The following is a 22,733-nucleotide window of genomic DNA, read 5'->3' on the forward strand; positions in this document are numbered from 1 at the left end:
ATTTAGATTTTTGGGTCACAGGTTAAAACATAGGAATGATGGGCTCTTTTAAAGGATGAAATTGACCTAATGAGACTAGTAAAAATGGAGCCTTGTAGATCTAGTTACTTAATAGAGACAGGAACTAGACCAGTGATTTCATTTACATAGGTAACTTCGAGATAAGGAAATTCCCTCTGCCATTGTAGGTTATCATCTGCATTTTATAGTTTTAGAGAGTTGCCTGTGGGCACTGAGTGATTAATGATCAGGATCATACAGTATGTGTCACACTTAAACTTGGGTCTTTCTGGCTCAGATGCCTGCTTTATTCACTACAACAGTGGTGTAAATAGAAACAGGGCCTGTGGGCTTTGTATCCACTTAGAAAAATACATATAGACATTATTTATGTTCTGATGTATTTTTATTTTGTTAATATTTCCTGATTCCATTTTAATCTGGTTTGGAGGAGTGTTGGGCTGCAGTTCCCTGTCTTTGATACTTTGTACTACCCCATGCTGCCTCTCTCAAAAGAGATTTAAGTGAAAAAAGAAAAAAAAAGGATAGGAGGAAATCCCTTAATTACCAATAACAGCAGTAGAGCTACCCAGAAGTACACAAGAGGTAAAATCCAAAAAAGGAGTAGAAATGATCCATGGGCTCAGATGCTTTTGTAAATCAGATACTTTGGGGGCAAAGACAAGAAAGTGATAATAAAGGAAGCAAAATTTGCTTATGGGTCACTACTGAGACTTGGTGGAATGAGACCTGTGACAGCTTTTGGAAAGATTCAAGAGGATCAGGCTGGGTAAAAAGGGATGGAGATAGAGGGCAGGATAGAGAACAGCACTGTATATTGTGATATTTATGTCTATTTTTAAAACTTCAGGAATTTGAGGAAGAAAACATGGTGGAAAACATTTGCATAAAGATCAACAGAGACAGGAACAGAACTGATATTGTCATTGCAACATCTTTTCTGGACAAAAAGGAAATGAGAAATTTCAGAAACATCCTAAACCTGGCAGAGAGGCATGGTACAATAGTGGCAGAGGACTCCAATTATATAGACATGTGCTAGTGTGCTCTGCCAAAAATGAAAGTAGCCAACACTTATTTTGGCTTGCCTTCAAAAAGCTAACATGTTGGATGATAATATTGGTATCCAAAAAGGTTCTGACATGCTGGAGTACTGAGCCAAATCTAATTTGATAAACTTTAGTGGGGATAAATTAAGTTTTCAGTTTTGAATCCAGAAAATTAACTTTATAAGTGCAAGCTACAGATGGTAGGTATGGCTAGACAAAAGTTCATCCGAAAAAGATCTAGGGATCTTAGTGTACTGAGTTCAACAAGTCAACATGGCAGCTAAAAAAAAAAAATGTAATCCTAGGCAGCACTGAGAGAAGCACTATTGGGTAGGAGGGACCACCCTACATTTAAGGTATCAAGTTCAATTATGAATACCACATTTTAGGGAGCAATGGTAAGCTGAAGATTATCCAGAAGAGGACAACTTTGAGGGTCACTTGTTTTTCAGTCATAACCTATCCTTAGTGGCCCCATTTGGGATTGGCAGAGATACTGGAACAGTTTGCCATTCCTTTCTCTTAGGTTTTTTTACACGTGAAGGAAATGCAGGCAACATAGGGTAAAGTGACTTGCCCAGGATCACTTGGCTAATAAGTGTTTTGAAGTCAGGTTTGAAGTTAGAAAGAGGAGCCTTCTTGACTCTGGGCCTTAACATTCTATCCACTGCACCATTAGCTGCCCCACTTTGATGGTAAAGAGTTCCAAAATCATGGTGTGTTTGGTTGTATGGAAAGAATTGGGGATATTTAGCTGGGAGAATGCTTGATCATAGCTGTTTTCAAGTATTTGAAGTGTTGTAAAGATTAGAGCTATCCAAAAGTAAAATGGACTCCAGGAAATAGTGAACTCTCCTCTGTCTAACAAAGTTCAAATGGCTGGATATCCCAGTTGTTGGATAGGTAGAGCAGAATCTTGTTCAGATAGGGATTAGGAAAAAATGATTTCTGAATTCCCTTCCAAATCCAAGATTCATTTGGAGATGTTTCCCTTTGGGGCAAACTAGAAATCAATCTTTTCTGATGTTGAGGAAGCAGGAAATTTTGCCCTATTTTTTCTTCCCCACAAACCCAGCGTCCTTACCCTACTGTGGAAAGTGGCTAAACAAAGCTACTTTGCTCGCCACCTCTTGGAATGATGAGAGCCTGCTATGGGAAGGGAGAGGAGGAAGCTGCTATTTATCCAGGAAACTGAAGTATGCTCCTGGGTGTTCATTCGTGTGCACACATAAGATATGAAGGGTACCTGGAGACTTTCAGGTAACTAACAGTTGCTCCCTGATGAGTTGGTCTCAAAGAGCTTTAAAAAATAAGTACTACTCACCTACAGAATCAGGAACATTCTAAGGGAGCCTATGGAAAAGCTACTTTCAAGTCACCAAGCCAGACTAGAGTTTAAATAGTAGAACTTTAGAACAAGAAGAGAAACCTTCATCCAAGTCCTTGTATGCTTTAAGTAACTTGGAAGGAAGGAAATTGGGACCCAAAGGGTGGCTTGCCCCATGTTAGGCTGAAGTTAGCAACAGTTAAGACCAGCATCCTGCTTCCTTTCCCCAAGATTAGGTTGGGTGAGATGCCTGAGGACTGACTTAGAGTTGGGGGTAAGGAGGATGTTGGAGATGGCAGGACTGAAGAGCGGGGAAAGGGGGGCCCTCACAACCATCTCAGTTAATGAAAAGCTTTTCTCACTGTTCCCTTCCCCACACCTACCCCCACCCTCCCTCCCACTTGAGTGACATCCTCCAGGTTGCCAACCGGAGGAGAGGGAAAAGCAGGGGAAGGGAGGACTGCTTGCTAGCTTTGCTCTTCCCCAGGAGAGGGGCCAGAAGTCAGGTTCTTGCCCTTGTCCTCCCCCTTAGGTTCCTGTTCAGAGGGCAGGAGCAGTGCGGGGCTAGGGCTGGAGTGGCGCTGCTTCCTCATGAATGGGAACACACTGGGGAAAGAAGCAGAGAGAGGAAGAAAGAATGAAGGCAGGGACCCCCAGAGGCAGTACAAACATGGAGGCCTAGCATGGGGTCTGGGTCATCTAAAGCCTTTAGCTTTACTGCTGCTACTTTCTTGTTTGCTATTTCTCTTCCCCAATGGGTCAGAGCAGAGAGAAGAGATTGGTAATTTGTACATAATTATTTCCTGTGAGCTGCTATGAGGAGGAAAAGGATATTCAGGATGGACTATGGTTGAGAGTATTGGCTGTTGTCCATTTTTATCCTCATTCTCTTGGCTCAATAAGAGACTTCTCCAAGTGGACCTATTCCATGGAATAAGATAGGGTGACTATGACCTGAATGATAATTCCTATTTCTAGTTCTTTAACATGGTAGAATAGTTATTGGTGGTCCAAGACCAAGAGAAAGACTTGCTTCTAAAATTTTGGAGGTTTAGGAAATAGAGTGAATAGGATCGAGGTAGGAGAGGTGGATGAAGCTCACCGTTTCTTAGTCTCTGGTGGAATCACAGCTTCTGCCAGGAGTGTCTTATATATGTCAGACTTTAAGAATCTGGGATAGGAATCCTAAAAAGACATTATTCCAATAGCATTATTTAACACAGTTGTGAAATTTGTACTTTTATTTACCAGGACCATAAATGTACCTTCCTGGGGCAGCTGGATGGCACAGTGGATAGAACCCTGTACCCTGAAGTCAGGAGGATCTGAGTTCAAATCTGGCCTCAGACACAACATTTCCTACCTCTGTGACCCTGGGCAAGTCACTTAATCCCAATTGCCTCAGCAAAAAAAAAAAAAAAATGTAGTTAATGTACTTTCCTGTCAAAAAGAGATGGTTTGAATAATTATAGAATCATGGATTTAGGGATCTACTCTCTAATCCCTTCATTTTAAAGTTTAGGAAACAGGCTCAGAGAGATTTATGGCTTGCCCAAAGTTATAGATAGGAAGTAGTAGAAGACACAAATTCAGAGGTCTTGTTACCCCATGCTGTCCTTTATAAAAGTATTTAGCTCCTTAAGATAGATGCCTTCAAAAAAATTTGTCCAAGTTCACAGCTTCCTCCTCAAGTTGATAATCCTCCCCCCCCCCCCCCCCCCCCCGTTCACTCCCCAATTTGAAAGGCTCTAGGAACAACTTATGAGGAAAGCCTATTAATGGCTCCATTACTCTGTGCTTTTCATATTATAATTTTCTGCTCTACAGTTGAATCTAACATCTCATCAGCTAGGTAACTCAGGGAGTAGAGTACCAAGCCTGGAATCAAATCTGGTCTCAGATACTTTTTAGCTATGATCCTGGATAAGTCAATTCACCTATGTGCCTCAGTAAAATGAGCTGGAGAAGGGAATGGCAAGCCATTCCAGTATCTGCCAAAAAGATCCCAAATGGGGTCGGGAGGAGTAGGACAGGACTGAAATGACTTAACAGTTATGCAACAACAACTCAGCTTAGATGCCCAATCCTATCTATTCGTGTCATAACTGATTTTGGCCCTTGTTTTAGGTTTGGGTTTTGTGCTCCGTTTGTCATGTGTTTCCACAAGTAAATAGTGGCAACTTAAAACTTTCTTGGAAATTGGTGAGTGAATAAGTGAATGAATGCATATATTCCAAGCCCCAAGCATTTTAGTTTTTTTAGTTAAGGTTCTCTGCCAGTGGGCTACTTGACCTTGCAGGCATGAAGATCAGCAAGGGTGAGGATCCATGGGGAACCCCTTTTACGTTTCTCTTAAGACAAAGTGCATGGTTTTCTAGCTTCAGGCCAGCTACCTTTCACTGCCCTAACAGGGAGCTGATGCTTTAAGAGGGGAGCCCTTTTGTTTTTCCCAACTCCACTGAATCCCTAGCCCCAGCACCTTTTTCATAAGCATGTAGATATGCATCTGGGCATCATCCATGACATAGCGATGGGGTCTGCGGATCCCTTCAAGCGTTTTCTCCATAGTCTTGCTGTCAATATTGACCCAGCGTGTGGCCCCTGGGGCAAGAAACTGCCTGAGTCCCAACAGATAGAGAAATATGGACAAATTAGCAGAAGGGCTTGCACCCTATGGCTTGCCCTTTTAAGATACTGTTGCCCATCAGGGCACTGCGAAAAAATTCAAAAATTATCTTTGGTGCTCTTCTGCTCCTCTGATCAGTCTCTTTCCTTCCCCACTTTTAAATACCTATTATGTAGCTCCTTGTTCTTTGGCTATTAAATTGATCCTCCCATAGTTTTAGGTGAGTTTAGGTCTCAGCAAAAGAGTACCCTTTTATTCTATTGCTAGGATGCTGTGTCTTTGTATACTCCATCCCACCACCATTCAGCAAGCTCAGCTGGATCCCTTAACACCTCATCACATCCAGTGACCCCTGTCTGGCTAATCCCTCTCCCTTCATCAGAAAGTGAAAATTGGGTACCATTCCCAAAAGGAAGGATGAAACAGCCAATTTGGTCTCAGTGGAGTGGAGGAGAGGCAGTCTGCCCCCTAGACTCAGTGTCAGAAATATCCCATCCCACCCTTATCTCAGGAGACCGGGACACAGAGACAGCTGAGGAATGGACCAGAAGATCCTCTGCCCAAACACCATGACCCTGTCTAGTCCCGGCCCTCACACCGGGAGTGAAGCTCAAGAGCTCAGGACCTAGAGACGGCATCTGGGGGTGGGGGAAGAGGGGAGGCTCACTGGTAGACTGCGTCGACACTCTCAGCAATCTTGGACTGTTCCCCATATCGCAAGTCTTCACATGCTTCCCAGAAGCTCAGATTCTCAGCTGGGTGGGAAGGAGGAGGAGGTGACCAGAGACAAAATGGGAAACATGTTCAGGAAGAAGCCCCTAGCAGAGTGAAATGGAGCCCCTGACTACATATCCCTAGTCTTCCTGAATATCCTTGTGTTCCCACCCTCCCCCACTGACTGGGGAGGAATAAGGAGTCCTTGGCTCTCAATGTCGTGCTGAAAAGACAAGGCTCTTGGGAACTGGGAAGAAAAGTGCTGAATCTGGAGCAGGAAGGACTATCATCATCATGCCCCCCATGATAGCATCTTAGTGACCAAGGAAAGTACTGAAAGACCTGAATTCAAATCCTACCTTTGATACTTCACCTTCATCCCCTAGACATGCTAGCTGTTATAATCCAGGATGCTCCTGCCAGAGTGCAGAGCTGGGGGGAGCTGTCTTACCACTGAATTCTTTCTTGAGGAACTCCATGAACTGGATATGGCCCAGAGGATCCCCCATTAGCTCTCTGAAGTTAAAGGCCCAACGCTCAACCCGCAGCTTAGTAGGTATAGCCACCCTAGGCAATAAATGTGTATGTGGTGGGTATGGTGGGGGGGGCTCCTTTTCTGTCCCCTACCCAAGGAGGAAAAAACCCAAGTATCTGCCCATAACTCCTGCCCTTTGGAATCAGAGGAATCTTACTAGTCAAGCCTCCTTAGGGCTTACCCAGCTTGAGCGAGGAGGAAATCTGGAGCCAAATTCCCTGTGTCTGCCCATGATCCCCCCAAGACCAGCAGAATGCCTGGGTTGCCCAGCCCTCTCCACCTGCCCCCAACAGGTAGGAAGGGTACTCACGTGGGTGCGTTCATCGACCAGTAGTCCGTATCATCAGTGATCCAAGGGTTACTGGGCAGGCAGCCAGACATGATGGGGTCATGGGGCATGTACTGCTCATTGAACTTAAGGTATCTGGATGGAGAGAGCCCACAGGGATGACAGGAACATGAATTTAGAGCCAGAAGGAAACTTGGAGGTCAAATAGTGCAGATAAGGAAATTAAGGGGTGGCCACAAAGGCAGCTCCAGAGAGTTCAGGTGATTTGGGGGAACCCTCACCACTCAAGAAGGCCTTGTAGAAAGGAAAGAGCTGCCATGGTGAGAATAAGCCCGGGGAATCCCAGGTGAGAACCAGGGTGATGGGCAGTGGGGACAAGGTGAGCGTTTGGGAGAGATCTGAGGTGGACATAGGTACCCACCCTGACCAGACCCTGACCCTCCCAATGCGAAGGCACTCACGCTTCCAGGCAGATAGAAGACTTCACTCTGGTTCTACCCATGGCCTTCTTACAATACTCAATCTAGGCAGAAACACAAAGGGGGGGGGGGGGGGGGTTGGATCAGTTCCAACTGCCACACTATCCAGAGACAACTTTCCAGCTGGATGGATGGAGACAGTAGCACCTCCCTTTAATCTCTGTCCATATTTGCCCAATTCAAAATTTGTAAAGTGGAGTAGTAAAACCAGGAGGTAACCGCATTCCTCCCATAACCTTGCTGTCCTCTCTCTCCCAGCAGATTTTAGGCTAAAGCATCCCCACAATGTGTCCTCTCCCACTTCCTTAGAATCAAAAGAAATTCTAAGGGCTTACCTCTCGCTTATAAAAGTCCATATTTTTGGTCTGGAAAAGATAAAAACAAATAGGGTGAGGGGAAGGCAGAGCAGTCTGGTGATTGGAGGGGACATGAGAGACCTCAAAGGAGAATAGCTTTTCTTTCCTTCCCTCCCATTCACAACCAGAATCAGGGAGAAGTGAGCATAATTAGGGAATGAATTACCCATGTGGCATAGTGGATAGAGTGATAGGCTTGGACTCAGGAGAACTTCAAATTCGGATTTAGAGTAACTAGCTGCAGAATCCTGAACAAATAAGCTCAGTCTTCCTCAGTTTCCTCATTTGCAAAATGTGGATAAGAATAGCTCTTATCTCACCAGATTTTCATGAGATTAAAATAAATGCTAGCTATTTTTATAGTGATCATTGGATAGAATGCCCCACAAATGCTGATGCAGGCAAAAGCTTGTATTCTTTTCATTTCTGATCACTTCCCTACCCCCAAGCCCCATCTGACTCCTAATCCTACCAGCCTTTCCTATACCATTGCCTCTGATCATTAAGATGACCAGGAGAGAGTGTGGCTAGCTCAGTGGAGGCCATCCCCTGCAGCTGGGGATACATCTGAGGTCATTGCCTTAGATATATATAGATATCTATATATATATCTGTGTGTATTTGTGTATATGTATATATAGACATACACATATACAAGTCCAAATATATGTGTTTATATATATATATATAATATACACATATATGATATATATAAATTTTGTATTTATACAAATATATATGTATGTATATATGATATATATATATGTACATATATAAATTTGTATGTACAGAATAAATTCTGTAATTTCAGAACTCTAGAGAACCTTGTGATAGTTGTTCAGTCACTTCAATCATGTCTCACTCTTTGTGAGCCCTTTGAGTTTTTTTTGGGAGAAATACTGGAATAGTTTGCCATTCCTTCTCTAGATCATTTTATAGCTGGGCAAATTGAGACAAATAGGCTCAGATGACTTGCCCAAAGATACATAGAAGGTTGGAGACCAAGTTTTTAGCTCCCATCCACATGGATCAAAGTCAAATCAAATAAATCAAGTGTTAACAGGAATCTGTAGTCACATCTCAGCTCTTCCATTCCAGAGAGCGACTGGGGGGGCAGTGAATAGTCCAGTATCTAGTTACAGCTGAAGGCCATAGAATCAAATATATCTAGTTTTAGGGTCCACCATTTACTATCCCAAGGTCTCAGATTCCAGCACTAAATAAATAAATAATGGACTGACTTTGGCTGCAAGGGAAGAAGTTTCTGGGACTTTTTTTAAATTTTAATTTAAGGTTCTGGGAGAAAGGAGGGAAGTTTCTACTTTCCAGGGCCTTTCTCATTAGAAGTATCATGTGCCAATAAAAATCACAGGTTTGGTTAAAAAAAAGAAAAAAGTTAGACTAGGAATTCAGGCCGTTCCAGGCCTCTCTGAAGCAATCAGCCATCACCAGCCACGAGACAATTTCCTGTTGTCCAATCCCTCCCCAAACCTTCTGTTCCCATCTGGGGCTTCATAGCTCCTAGTCCCTGGGGTACTCGGCACTGCCTCTCAAATCACATCATTTACAACCTGTTTCTTACGCGTACTAGCAGTGTGGTGTTGGCCAAATCACTTGACTTGGGTCTCAGCTTCCCTAAATGTAGAAATGTAAATGTAAAATTGGGGTTTAGCCCAAATGGTATTTCAGCTTTAGAATATATAATCTTCGGGATGCTTGTTCCTGAAAATGCTTCTCATTTTCTTAATCTTCCTTCACAATGTGGCTTCTTTAGGCATAGTCAGGGGTTGGGGAGGGAACTAGTGGTATATGAGGTCTTGATCCAAAGCCTGAACTGGAACCTACTGAAGAGGAAAGAAAAGAGATGGGAAGCAGAGGGGAAAAGTCCAGCTCTAAGTATGGATCCAGAAATCCTGCCGGTCAGCTTTCCTCATAATTCCTCTACTGGGAAGACACTTATAATTTCCAACAAATGGAGGAGACCAGGGCAAAGAGGGGCTACTTACCATTTGTACTCTGGTGGTATAGCAGTTACCCCGCTCAGGTCCCTGCTCCATCACATTCAGGGCTCCTGGCTGACAGAGAAATGGGGGGTGGGGGGGTGGAGGAGAAGTAGTCAACTTTCAGCTTCCTATTGTCTACCCTCCCCAAACCCTCTGTCTCCACATCCTAGCTCCTGGAGAACAGTGGAATAAACACTGTTGCTGAAGTCAGGAGATCTAGAACTGTGCCTATATATATATATATATATATATATATATATATATATAATATCAAAAAATATAGATATAGATATAGATATATGATCAAGACCAGGTCTCAATTATCCCAACTGAAAATGGAGTTAAACTAAGTGGCAACCCAGGTCCCTTTTCATTCTCTGTAATCCTTGTTCCTGAAGATACTCATTATCATCAACTTAATTATCCTTCATATTGTGGCTCAAAGAGTTTAGGTTCTGCTGCCCACTCCCCAGGACCAGGACCGTAGGGCAGCGTCCCTCCAGGCACACAGCCCCTCGCCCTTTGGTGGAGGGCGGGAAGGAAGTCAGCTGCAAGCCAAGAAACCCTCATTTCACAGAGAGGGAAAGGGGAACGAGATTCCTGATTGACTTGGTTTGGGGGGGGGTGGCGGCAGGGCAGGGAACCACTTAAAAACTAGATGCTGTTGGGTCCCAGCTCCCCAAACCCTGCCAGACGGCTCGCAGAGACTGTGGTTACCTTCAGTCACAGCAGAGGGAGACAGAGAGTAGCACTGAGGCAGACTGGCCTGAAGAGTTGAGGGTTGAAGGAAGCAGATGCTATTCCAAAGTTCATCCATCTAACTCTGTGCCCTGTCTCCGCCCCTTCCCTGACAGCCCCTGTCCCTACTCAGGTGGTCTCAGAAAAAGCTTGTCTTCTGAGTGCCTCGCCTAAATCCCCTTCCCCATGGGTCATCTCCAGTTCTCCCTCTGCCGGCCAGGCCTTTTCTCCACTTTCATCCCTTCTAAGGTCCAGATCCCTCCCCTCATAGGGAAGGGATCCTGAGGCCCAGAGTGGGCAAGTGATTGACCCAACATCACAAAGCTCCCTGGTCTGAGGGGGAAATCTCTCACCGGGGGGCGATTCACCAGCCAGTAAGTCTGCTCCTGGCACTCAATGACAATTCTGTCCCCTTTCCGGCGCTGCTTGGCTGCTCTGAAGGGAAGAAAGATACTTAGTGAGAGATTAAACAGAGAGGAGGGGGGGATGCTGGGTCAGTCAGGGATCAGGCCGGGTTGGTGCTGGGTCAGTCAGAGCAGGCTGGGGAGATGTGGATCTCATGGGAAAGCATGACTCCAATCCCAGCTATCAGAGAAGATTAAGCAGAGGAGTTAAGGGCAGGCTAGCACAAGGGGCTGTTGGATTAGCTGACACTCTCCCCTAACATCTGGAAAGCCTGAGCCAGCTGCATTTTATCTCCTCTCCTCTCCCAGCTGAGTGATTTAGCTCCTAATTCTGTATCTTTCCAGAGATCCCTCCCTCCCGATTTCCAGCCTCGACCCCAGCAGTGGCAGGAGATAAGCTAGGAAGTCCTTGGACTGGACCAGACTCAGGCACTGTGGTCAGTGTGGGGCAGAGTTTGTACTGGGGGGGGGGGGCGGGGCTGAGGAAGAAGGGCAGAGAGATGCTCACCTCAGCTGCTCCCGGGCCTGCATCACTACAAAGTCCCATGTGTGATTGATTTTCTTGTGGAGCTGGTTATAGTAATCCTGAAGGAGGAAGAGGAAGGCAGGGGCTTCAGTCAGGAGACCCCCTACCCAGCCCCAGCCCCAGCCCCACCCATGCCCCCTGGCTTTCGCTGAGGTGATCCCGAGAGCACCTAGCCAAGAGAGGAAGGAGTGTGTCATCTGCAGGGAAGGCAGTTTATGTTCCACCGTGAGGGTCCCCATCAATAGGAAGCCCCTATGGGCTAGGGGCTCCAAGGGTGAGGGTTGGGGCTGCCCTACCTTTTCATGGTCAATCAGGTCCCCTTGTTTCTGTATATTCTTCTTGGCCAAATAAATAGCTGGAAAGGCAGATATGGTAAGCACAAACACGTGTGCATGGACGTGCACCTGCCAACACATGCACATGCACCATAGGCAGAGAAAAGCAGTGCCCTAAGCACCAATCACGCCAGGAATCCCACACCAACTTTGGAGTGCTGAATTTGGGCCCTCCCCACCTACTGTGACCATCTAAGGGTGTGGGAGGAATCAAGGGAGAACAGTCGAGACCCCATGGAGTAGGAGCCTTTCAGGAAATAGTTGGGCGGGTTAGGGTCCTTCTCCCTCTCTAGGACCTCGATTTCCCTTAACTGTAGCAAGGGGAGCTGGACTGCCTGACCTCCTGGGCCCCTTGGGATATTGTATTCCTGTGAATCTGACAGTCTCTGGTCACCACCACCCCCCCCCCCCCCCCCCCCCCCCCCCCCCCCCCCCACACACACACACTATCAAATCATTCAAAAATCTGTTAGCCACAGCTTTGCCTGGCTCTGACCCACTTACCATAATCCAGTTCAGCAGCTGGCCATTTAGTGCTCATCCAGAAATAGGGTGTCTAGGGGGGAAGGGGTGGAGAGCAGGACATCATGGGTGGAAATAGCAGAATAGACTCCCCCAACCCCCTTCCTCTCCAGGAAGCCATTCTGGAGGAAGCCAGACCTTACTCCAAACTTGTAGCCAAATCAAGTCAAGAAACTCTATTTTTAAAGTTTTATTTGTTAGGCCCTGTGCTAAAGGCTAGGGGATACAAAGAAAGTCAAAAAACCCCACTGTCCCTGCTCTCAAAGAGCTTACTTTCTAATATAGAAACAACGGACCAATGACTATGTGCCTACAAGTTATTTACAGGTTACCTGGGAGGTAATCTCCTAGGGAAAGCCCCCGCACTGAAGGGAAAGGGCTTCTCAAATAACATGACATACCGATTCCTAGAACTGTACACAGTAGTACAGAGCCGGCTACTGTGGACAGATAGGATTAGTGAAAAATTAAACCTAAACCTTAGGGAGAAGCCAGATGCTCTTTCAGAAGCAGGAAGAAGCAGAAGGAAGAAGCAGAAGGATGCTCTTTTCTAAGGACAGCATCCCTGCCTCTTCAAGAGCATGTATGTGTGCTCGATCCTACTCACTTAATTGTGGCCTTCAAGGCCCTCTGACACTCAGACTAGAGCCCCAAACTATTCCTCTAATATTATCTACCACCACAGCAGACAGATCCTTTCTGTTCTCTGAATACCTGCCTTTGCTCGTGTCCTTTCCCTAACATGGCAAAGAAAAGAGCAAAGAAATGAAGCTCTGGCCCCTACTCTGCCATTAATTCAAATTCCTTTTCTTCCGTGGGCTCAGTTTTCATTCTGTCCGACAATGGACCGAACAACAATGTTATGGAACAACAATACCTGCTCATTTTGCTTCACAAGGTTGTAGTGATCACACACAAAATGTGCTCTGAAAGCTCTGAGAGGCTGGTATTTAAGACTCGAAAAGATTTACAAGTCCTTTGGTCTCCTCCTAGGAGTGCACTAGTGCAGTGGAGGACATTAATTAGCCCAAGGACAATGGAAGAATGGGGAATCAACATTGAATTTGAAGTTACAAGTTCTAGGTTTGAGTCTCTGTCCACCCCTAAGGCATTTCACTTAGCTGAGTCTCAGTCTTCCCATCTGTAAAATGAATTGTTTTAACTAGAAAGTCCCAAAGAAACCCATCTGACCCCAAACTCAGTCTCAGCCTATTTCATCCCTTCCTATTAGGGAGGCCCAAAAGCTTATTTTGGCACTAAAACAATCAGGTTCCTTATCTCCCTCCCAACTCACATCCTATGGCTACCACTCCCTTCCCACAACAAGAGGGTGGGGCAGACTCTGGCCCCCACCCTTCTTCACTAAGTGCCCTCCCAGCCCACTATTAAATAAAGCAATAAAGTTGTCTGGAAATAGGTTCCCCAGTCAGCGTTAGAGATACCTCCAGCTAAGGAACCTCCCCATCTCCCACCCTAGCACCGAGGCTGAAAGGTATTGGAAAAGGGAGGAAGAGGAGCAGGTAGTAGTAATAATAATAATAGGGTCACACATTCAAAACTGGACAGGACCTCACTTAACAATTGCAGAAACAAATCCCAGAAAAGTAAACTGCTTTCTTCAAGGTCACACCTTGATAATATATAATAAGCTGGGATTTGATCCCAGAACTTCAGACTACAAATCTCACTTTTCTCTGTATTCTGTGGCCCACAGAATTCTTTGCTTCATAACAATTCCATAAGATAAGTGGCTCAAATATTAGCCCCATTTTACAGAGGAGGAAACTGAGGTTCCAAGAGTTTTATCTGACAAGGCCATAGTCATACACTGTTAGGAAGGGGGAGGTGGGCCCCAAACTTCCAATAAGCTGTCCTCACCACCACCTCATTCCCTCTGGTTTGCCATTTTTATAAAGTAAAAATAATATGTGAAAAATGCAAATCAGGTCTTTGGCTTTAAGTGAAGAACTGGGAGAGGGGCCAGATGCAATCCAGGAGGCCTGAGTAAGGGGTGGGGGAGAGAGGAGCTGAATTGTACCTTTCTTCAGTCTTAGCCCCAGCCCCCGCGGCACTAATCCTAGAGAGCCCTTCCCTCCCTGAAGCTCAATCCAGGAACTAGGTCCCCTGGTCCTTTGCCAGCTTGGCAGGCTGGCTGGCTGGAGGGTATCCCACCCGAGGTCTGGACACCCCCCACCCTCCCCACCAAAGCATTCAAAATCTGCTGTATCTTTGGGGTTTGATCCCCTTAATTATACAAAGATGAGCTGAACTGGACAGCAGCCTCACCTGGAACCTGTAAGGGGAATCATCTGCTCGGAGTACAAGGCAGCGAGGGTCCTTCAGGGGATAGATGTAGCCGTGTTTCACAATGAGGTTCCCCAGGTGGAGAGACTCTGCAGAGGGAGATTTGGGCTTGGACCACTTCTGGAAAATATATCTACTTTTTTTTTCGTGTTGACACCTTTGATTTTTACATAACTTTCATTTACAAATTTATCCCTCTCCTCAGTTCTTTTTTTTTATATATATAATTGGATAAAATCAGCATTTCTATAACAGTATAATAAAAAATGATTGCAGACGAAACTGCAAATCTATTATATACAATTTGCTGCTCCTTTAAAAAATATAATAAAGTTATCATGTAAATTTATTTTTTATTTTTTCCCTCTCTCTACCCTAGAGATTAGAGATAAATATATGTGTAGTATATATATGTATATATCTGTGTATAAAAGATATTATATATGTAATTCTATAAATGTGTCTATTTCTCAATTCTTTCTCAGTCCTTCAGACAAATCTAACAATGTATAGATAACCCACACTATATTCCTCAATTCTAAAGAAAACCATAATACGGGATGTCCCAAAAGTTTTAATGCAATTTTAAGCCTCATGCAGATTATTATTTAAGTTTTAATAACTCCTTGCCCTGACTAAATCATAGCTCTGGTCAAAAAACAAAAACAAAAACAAAAAAACTATGTGACAGGCACTATGGCTACAGACACAATAATGCCATCTAGCATTTATAAAGGACATTAAATGTTCAGAAAACATTTGACACATTATCTAATAATGATATTGCTTTGTTGTTCAGTTGATCTTTTGTGATCCCATTTGGGATTTTCTTGGCAAAGATAACAGATTTGCTATTTCCTTCTGAAGTCTATTTTACAGATGAGGCAACTGAGGCAGACAGGGTTAAATGATTTGCCCAGGGTCACACAGCCAGTAAATGTCTGAATAATATATAAATAATATATGATATAAATAACTATAATATTCCATGTGATAACAACAGCTAATATTTACATAGTATATACTATATGTCAGTCACTGTAAGCACTTTATAATTTATTATCTCATTTGATCCTCACAACTGAGTGAGGTAGATGCTATTAATATCAGATTTTACAGATGAGGAAACTGAGGCTGAGATTAGATAATGAGTTTAGAGTTATAAATTTAGAAGGTTACCACATCAGAATTTGAATTCAAGTCTTTCTTATTCCAAATCCCCCACAATTCACTCTACCAGCTGTCTAATTTCTGCCCTTAAAGAGCTCACAAACTATTGGGAGAAAATATGTACACATCAAAACGATTTTAAAAATATAAGTTTTACATGTATAGGACTGCTTGCCATCTGGGGGAGGAGGTGGAGGGGGGGAGGGGAAAAGTCGGAACAGAAGTGAGTGCAAGGGATAATGTAAAAAATTACCCAGGCATGGGTTCTGTCAATAAAAAGTTATAACTATTTAAAATATATATATGTTTTACATTATTGCATATATATAACCTCTATCAGAGAGCTTATAATCTTGGGGAGGAAGAGGAGAGGGGGAAGGAAGTGGTGGGAGACAGAAAAATTTGAAACTTAAAATCTTTTTTAAAAATGAATTGAAATGAGGTGATTTAAGGCAATTCCTATAGACTTGTGATGGAGAGAGCCATCTGCATCCAGAGAGAGAACTATGGAGACTGAATGTGGTTGACAGCATAGTATTTTCACCTTTTTTGTTGTTATTTGCTTGTTTTTTTTCCTTTCTCATTTTTTCCCCTTCTTGATCTGATTTTTCTTGTGCAGCTTGATAATTGTGGAAATGTATTTAGAAGAATCGCACATGTTTAACCCATATTGGATTACTTGCTGTCTAGGGGAAAGGGGAGGTGGGAATAGAGGAAGAAATATTTGGAACACAAGGTTTTGCAAGGGTGAATGCTGAAAAATATCTTTGCATGCATTTTGAAAAATAAAAGGCTATTAATATGAAAAATGAATGTTGAAAATTGTCTTTACATGTAATGGGGAAAAAATTAAATGTTATTAGAATGCAAGAAAAAAAACAAAACAAAACCCACACAAAGTAACTTTTGGGTGGGGAGGCATTAGATACCAGGGGGAATCAAGAGAGGCCTTGTATAGATGCCAGAGTGAGCTGAGATTGGAAACAAGGGATTCTAAATGAGATTTTCTCATCTGTTAGATGAAGCATTTGGTGTGTGTCTGCACTGAATCCCATGATTCTGTAAGCTTTGAGTGGGGAGAAAGAGGAGGAGGAGAAAGAGAAAGGGGAGAAGGGGGAGGAGGAGGAGGAGGTGATGAAAGGTGAGAAGAAACAAGAAGAGGGGGAGGAAGATGAGGGAGAAGAGGAAGAAATGAAGAAGGGGGAGGAAGAGAAGAGGAAAAGGGAAGGAGGAGGAAGGAAAGGAGAGAAAGGAAGGGAAAGAGGAAGAGAAGGAAGAAAAAAGGAGAGGAGGAAGAGAAAGGAAGGAGGAAGAGAGAGGGGAAGAATGATGAAGAAGGAAAAGGAAGAGGAGGAGGCGGAGGAGAGTTAGAAAAGAAAGGAGAGGAAAGAGGAGAAGAAGAAAGGGGGAAAAGAGAGAAAGAGGAGGAATAGGAGAAGAAAAAGAAAGGAAGGAGGAGGAAGAGAGGAAAAAGGAGAAAGAAAAAAGGAGGAGGAGGAAGAGGAGGAAGGAGAGGAAAGGAGAAGAGGACGGGGCATGAGCTCTGTCAGGGTGATCCCAAAGTTCAGGGGAACCAGGGAGAGCGTCTGTGCCAGCCCAGCGCCCTGCTGCTATTTACTCGGGCCCTCGCTGCCCGCCAGTCCCCTGAGAGGAGCGCCTGTTTTCTCGGCAGTGGGCACAGAGCAAGCGGATTCAGCTCTGGTCCCCGTGGGGACGGGATGCGGCTGCCTCCCGCTCCCATTAAAGGCTGCCGGAGGGAGGGCGTCGGGCTCCCCGAGGGGGTCGCAGGGCCATGGCCCCCGCCGCCCGGGGGAGGCCCCTCCCCACAGGAGCCCCCCGGCCCTTCGGGGACGCCCCCTCCTCCTGCCGATCTGCCCCCCCCCCCCTCCTTTTACAGGGATCTCAGAGCTGGGACTTGCGGGGCATCTCCCCCCAGCCCACCCACCCGAGCTGCCGTCCGGCTTTGCCAAGTGCCCCCAGCGCTGGGACACTCACTACCGTGGCGGCCAGCTGCCCGCCTCGGGGATGACACTTCCTAACAAGGAATTAAATTAGAAAATAACAAGGTCCCAAAGGTGGGGCCGAGGCTTCCTCCTCCTCGTGGGGAAGGAAAGGCAAGAGCGGAGGAAGGGCCGTGTTGGGACGGCAGTGGCGACTGCAGCTGGGGCTGGCCCGGCTCGGGCCTTGGTGACGGGCGAAGGAAAGCGGGTTTTCCGCGCTCCGGCGTGCGGCGAGTGCAGGGGCAGTGGTCAGTCTGCCCTCCTGCCCGGGATGCAGGGAACGGCTCTTCCTGGACGCCCTCTTACCTTCCTCCGAGATGGAGAATTTCTGGATGAGCCATTCCACTATGTCACTGCCTTTTGAGAGGGACAGAAAGAGAAGGAGAAAATGAACCTGAGCCCAGTCAGGAGGCACGAGGCCGGCCCGGTCCCATCTCGGTTCCCCTTCTGTCCCCCTCCCCCGCTTGCTCAGTGCAGAGTGAGGATTTGGCAGCCCGGATAAGGCTGGGAAACAGGCAGGCCGGGGGAGGGGCGGCTGCAGGGGAAGGATGGCATGGGTGTGGGCAGGGCTGGGGCCCCCTCCGCCAAAGCAAGTACCCAGGCCCCGGGCAGGGGTTTGGGAATGGCGACGTCACTGCTGCACCTCCTTGCATCCCCTGCCCAAAGCCACAGCCGGAGAGGGGAGACTTCTCCTCCCCGGGGTCCCAGGGGAGGCTCCAGGAGGAAAACTTCCTGCCCTGCTCTGTTAGCTGGGCGAAGAGCCTCGAGGCTCCAAGCACAAAATGGAGATGGGATGGGGTGGGGTTAAAAAGCCAGGGAGAATGGGGCGGAATGAGGGCAGCGCTGCTCTCCACTGAGACGGGAAGATGGAGCCTTGGACCCCAAGCTCTCCTCAGTTCAATCCCTGCCCCCGCCGTGATACATAATTGATAACCAAGTGCATTAACGGGAGAGAAGCTATGGGGGAAGGGCAGAGCAGCTGCCCTTTCAGAGTGGGGGCTGGTGGGATGGGCCACCCAGCCCCAGGGACTTCAGACTAGGGTTTCACTGAGCAGCGGGGTCCCGGTCTGTTTCAGTGTATGTGACAGACACCCCCCCCCCCTCCGCCCTTTGCTGTCCCTCTCAAAGAGAGAGGATTTAAGCGAGACTTGGATGTCCTAGAGACTTTCTCCTCCCCATCCCCTCAAAACTCCGGGACCCACCTGTCATGGCATGGGGAATGACAGTGATGAGCAGGCGCTGATTCCGCATCTTAACCCCCATGTCTGGGTCCTGCATGCCCACGATCACACGCTCCATCTGGGGGACACAAGGAGAAGAGGGTCCCCCAAGGCTGAAGGCCTTCCTTTCTGTTAGTTTGGGAAAGGAGGCAAAGTCTGCCTGCCTTCAGTCTTCAACCCCCTCACTCCTGCACCTTTTTTCTCTCCCAGTGGACCCCACCTCTCCTTGCACTTTAGGGACCCACTATTCTCTCAGTTTCTCCTTTATCCAAGTCTGCTCCCAGGAATGTTTGCATTTTAACTTACAAATCAAGTCAAATGAATGAATGTTAAATGATAGAATTTCAGGTACCACATACTAAGCAGGAGAGGTTTCTCTTTGGTGCAGGAGGTGAATAGGAGGGGCTTCAGAGTCTCTGATGTCACCCCAGACCCCCCTCCCTTCTCATCTTTTGCTTCTGTATAAAATTGTTCCTCCTCTCCAGGGGACACCCGAGCTGTGCTCCTGGGGGAGGAAAGGAGGAGGGACTGCCTAGGGCTGGGCAGCAAGCCAGAGGTGGAGGAAACACCAAACTCCTTTTTTAACATTTTGTCCTTAGGGCTGAGAACTCCTGGGAGGGCTCCTGGTTCTCTTTTCCTCCCTATTCCCCCCCAGGAGTAAGAGCAGGGGTCCCCCTCCTCCAGTCCTGCCTCCTGGGGGCCAGGGGCAGGAGTCTAGTCTATAACAAAGCAGGCTATTTTTATTTTTAGACTTTGACTAAATGCCTTCCGAGCTCAGAAGTTTGGCTCTTTCCAGGGCCAAGGGAAGGATGGCGCCGATCAGCCCATGGCTCTGCTATTGAGCTGTTTATTCCTTCCCAGAGATCAACAGCCAGGCCTCTCTAAAAAGCCAATGGAATGAGAGGCCTGGGGACAGAGAGGTTCTGGGAAAGTGTCCTGAGAGGACTTTGAGGAAACCCAGGCAAGCCTGAAAGTCCATGCTAAAGGATTCAGGAGACCAGGGAAAGAGAGCAAGAGAGCTGGACCCAGAAGGAGCAGCTGTTTAAAGCACAGAGTAGGAAAATGGCCAATCAAAACCAGAAGTTTGGAACTTTGTCCTTAGTGAGCCTCAGTTTACTTACCTGCAAAAATAAGGGTGGACTGACTGATGGTATCTATGATCCTTCCACATCTAAAGCTAATATTTCCTGTTCCTCTAGCTCTGACATTTTATATTCTATATTCTAAGGAGCCTTCCAGCTCTGATATTTTATGTTCTGTGTTTTAAGGACACTTCCACTTGTGACATTCTTTGCACCTCTGATATTCTTTGTTGTATGTTAGTCTATATTCTTTCTTGTAAGGTCCCTTCCAGCTCTAATATTTTGTTATGTATTCTAAAGATTCTTCCATCTCTGACATTATGTGTTTTATGTTCTAAGGTGCTTTCCACCTCATATTCTATATTGTATATTCTTTCTCCTAAGGTGCCTCCCAGCTCTGATATGTATGTTCTGTGTTCTAAGGACTCCTCCAGCTCTGACGTTCTATATTCTCTGCCCTAAGGTCACTTCCAGCTTTGAGATGCTATATGTTTTGAAGTTTCTTCCAGTGCTGAACACCCTAAGTTTTATGAAAGCTAACCCAGTTTTGTAAGGGTTTAAGAATAGTCTCAAGACCCGGAAAGACTTTAGCAGGAATTCATTGCTTCTGGAGGGGCCCAGATCAGGGACCCATGGAAGCCTCTGTCAAGGATGTTTGAAGCCAGAGCCCCTCACCTAACCAGAGACAGGGCTGAGAGGAATGACACTGCCATTCCCACAGGGGTGCGGCAGCAACCCTTTTCCCCCCACACACATCAACCTGCTCAAGGGGAACCCAGAGCCAGCGAGAAGAAAAGGGAGGGCAGGAACAGGGGAGAAAGGCTCTCAATTTGAAGGCAAGTGGTGGGGGTGGGATAGAGCAATGACTCTTGGGAAGCTAATTAAGATCACTCAGCACCACTTAGCCAGATGCCACTGGAGGGATCTTGCAGGAATTGAGACCAAAAGCTTGGTATCTCCAAGCTAAGACTCCTCGTGCAAAAAGGAGAGCAGGGGGAGCTACCTCCAAGGGCCTCTTAGGGAAATGGTTTTTTTCCAGGTTCCTCTCACATCCCCTTCTGGGATCCTCTGGAGCACAGGATAGCCTTTCCTGGGTTCGGTCCCAGTCAGAAGGAATTTCTGAGCTGTCTAGAGGTCCCAAAGCACTCCCCACCCAGGCCCTTCCAAGCTGAGGCTGTCCTGAGGAACAGAATCCCTTCTCTTCCAACCCCCTCCAAGTCCTTCTGGGCCATGGGACCCTCCCATCCCCAGGACACAAAGTGCTCCAAACCTACGGCTTCTCCCCAACAAAGAACTCACTACCCCGGCTCCTCTCTTGAGACCCCTCTATCAGGGAATCGTAGGCAAGAGAGATGAGCTCATCCTACCCCAGGGGGAGACCTTGGGATCTCGGGCACAAGGATGGGCGCAGGCCCCTGCTCCCTTACCTTGCTCAGACATGGCATCTGGACTTTGTAGCTGCCCGCCTGGTGGAGGGTGTTGATGGTCATGGCCCCAGCAGGCGCTGGCAGGGCTGGGTCAGGCAGATCGGGCGGAGGAGGAGAAGGAGCAGCAGCAGGAGGAGGAGAGAGACAGAGAGAAAGAAGGCAACCCAAGCCACCGAGAGCTCCGGGATGCTGAGCGCTGAGCCCGAGGCCCCGGGGGGCATCCCGCCTACTGCCCCACCCGCCCACTGGCCTCTGCGGTTCTGCTGCCACCTGCTGGACATTTGGCGATGGGTCAATTGGGGCGGTTGAAGGGAAAGGAACCCCATTTGTTGTGGTTATTCAGTCATTTTCAGTCATGACTTACTTTTCACGACGCCTTTGGGGGTTTCCTTGTCAAAGATACTGGAGTGCTTTGTCCCTTCCATCTCAAGCTCATTTTACAGATGAAAATATTGAGGCAATCAGTGACTTGCTTAGAGTCCCAAGCTACTAAGTGTCTGGGGCTGCATTTGAATTCAGGTCTCCCTGACTCCAGCCCAGGCACTGTCTGTCGTGCTGTCCGGAACCAATTTAAGGAAAATAATCGTCTCTCTCCCTCCCCACCATCTCTGCCTTCTCACCTAGCGCCTTTGGGGAGGGAGATGGAGGGGTCAGTACGGCCAGCCCCCTACCTCCTAAAACAATCCAACCCACGGGAGACTTTCTGCTCTTCTGATTATTATAATTCTCATTTATTGGTGAAGAAACCAAGGCTCAGAGGAATTAATTGCCACTCAGTGAATCAATCGGTGACAAAGCGGAGCTAAAACTCAAGATTCTAGCCTGGAGGCCAGTCAGGCCGGTGTTCTTTCCCCATCATGTAGCACTGAGGTCTGATGGCAAGAGCCAAAGGACTCTAGAGGATCTGGATTCAAGTCCTGATTTATTATTTGTGCATCCCCTTGGTCCAGTCAGCTCCCCTCTCAACCCCTGTCACCTCCTTTGTAATATGAGAATATGTCAGAGAAAAGCAGTATCGTATAGAAACAAGAGAAAGAACTGGCCTCTGAATCAAGAAAACATGACGTCAAGTCTGCCTCTGATGCCTCCTGATTGCATGATTCTGAGCATCCAACCTTTCCTTGGTCTCAGACAGCCAGCTTTTTAAAGAGCACAGATGTCAAAGGAGGTGCTCCTAGCTCAGCAGGGGTGGGGTTCCTTACCAGGGGCTCGCTAGATCAGTAAAAACAGAGATCCCATCCTAAAGAAATGAACAAAGGAAGAGATAGATGGATGGATGGATGGACAGATCGGTACATAGAGACAGGCAGAAATAGATACAAACAGACAGACAGAGATGGAGACAGATAAAGACAGACAGACATCAGGAGAGCGATAAATAAATAGGTAGACAGACACAGACAGAAAGATTTATGTGGAAATATGTATAGAAGAATAGCACATGTTTAACATTCAATTACTTGTAGACTGAGAACAGGGTGGGGAAAGGGAGGGAGAAAAAAATTTTGGAACACAAGACTTTGCAAGGATGAATGTTGAAAACTATCTATGCATATGTTTTGAAAATAAAAAGCTTTAAAAAAAAAAAAAAAGAAAGAAAGATGGA

General features: G+C 46.4%; 1 protein-coding gene across 2 annotated transcripts; it reads right to left on the reverse strand.

Moving 5' to 3' along the window:
- Positions 1–1,562: 1,562 nt before the first annotated feature.
- On the reverse strand, positions 1,563–21,356 carry RGS11 (regulator of G protein signaling 11). Of its 2 annotated transcripts, XM_012543205.3 has the most exons (17): positions 21,128–21,356; positions 18,601–18,697; positions 17,705–17,755; positions 14,211–14,317; positions 11,907–11,958; positions 11,364–11,422; positions 11,050–11,126; positions 10,491–10,572; positions 9,403–9,471; positions 7,376–7,405; positions 7,023–7,084; positions 6,583–6,696; positions 6,189–6,304; positions 5,691–5,778; positions 4,877–5,015; positions 3,500–3,582; positions 1,563–3,003 (listed from the first exon to the last, which is right to left on the reverse strand). In XM_012543205.3, the coding sequence occupies exons 1-17, from the start codon at positions 21,188–21,190 to the stop codon at positions 2,865–2,867; spliced, it is 1,428 nt and encodes a 475-aa protein (XP_012398659.2). In that variant the 5' UTR covers positions 21,191–21,356; the 3' UTR covers positions 1,563–2,864. The 2 variants fall into 2 exon arrangements, with proteins under 2 accessions (XP_012398659.2, XP_031801555.1); XM_031945695.1 differs by lacking the exons at positions 17,705–17,755; positions 18,601–18,697.
- Between the last annotated feature and the right edge of the window lie 1,377 nt (positions 21,357–22,733).

This window comes from Sarcophilus harrisii, chromosome 1, assembly GCF_902635505.1.
Source record: "Sarcophilus harrisii chromosome 1, mSarHar1.11, whole genome shotgun sequence".
NCBI classification, from domain to species: domain Eukaryota; kingdom Metazoa; phylum Chordata; class Mammalia; order Dasyuromorphia; family Dasyuridae; genus Sarcophilus; species Sarcophilus harrisii.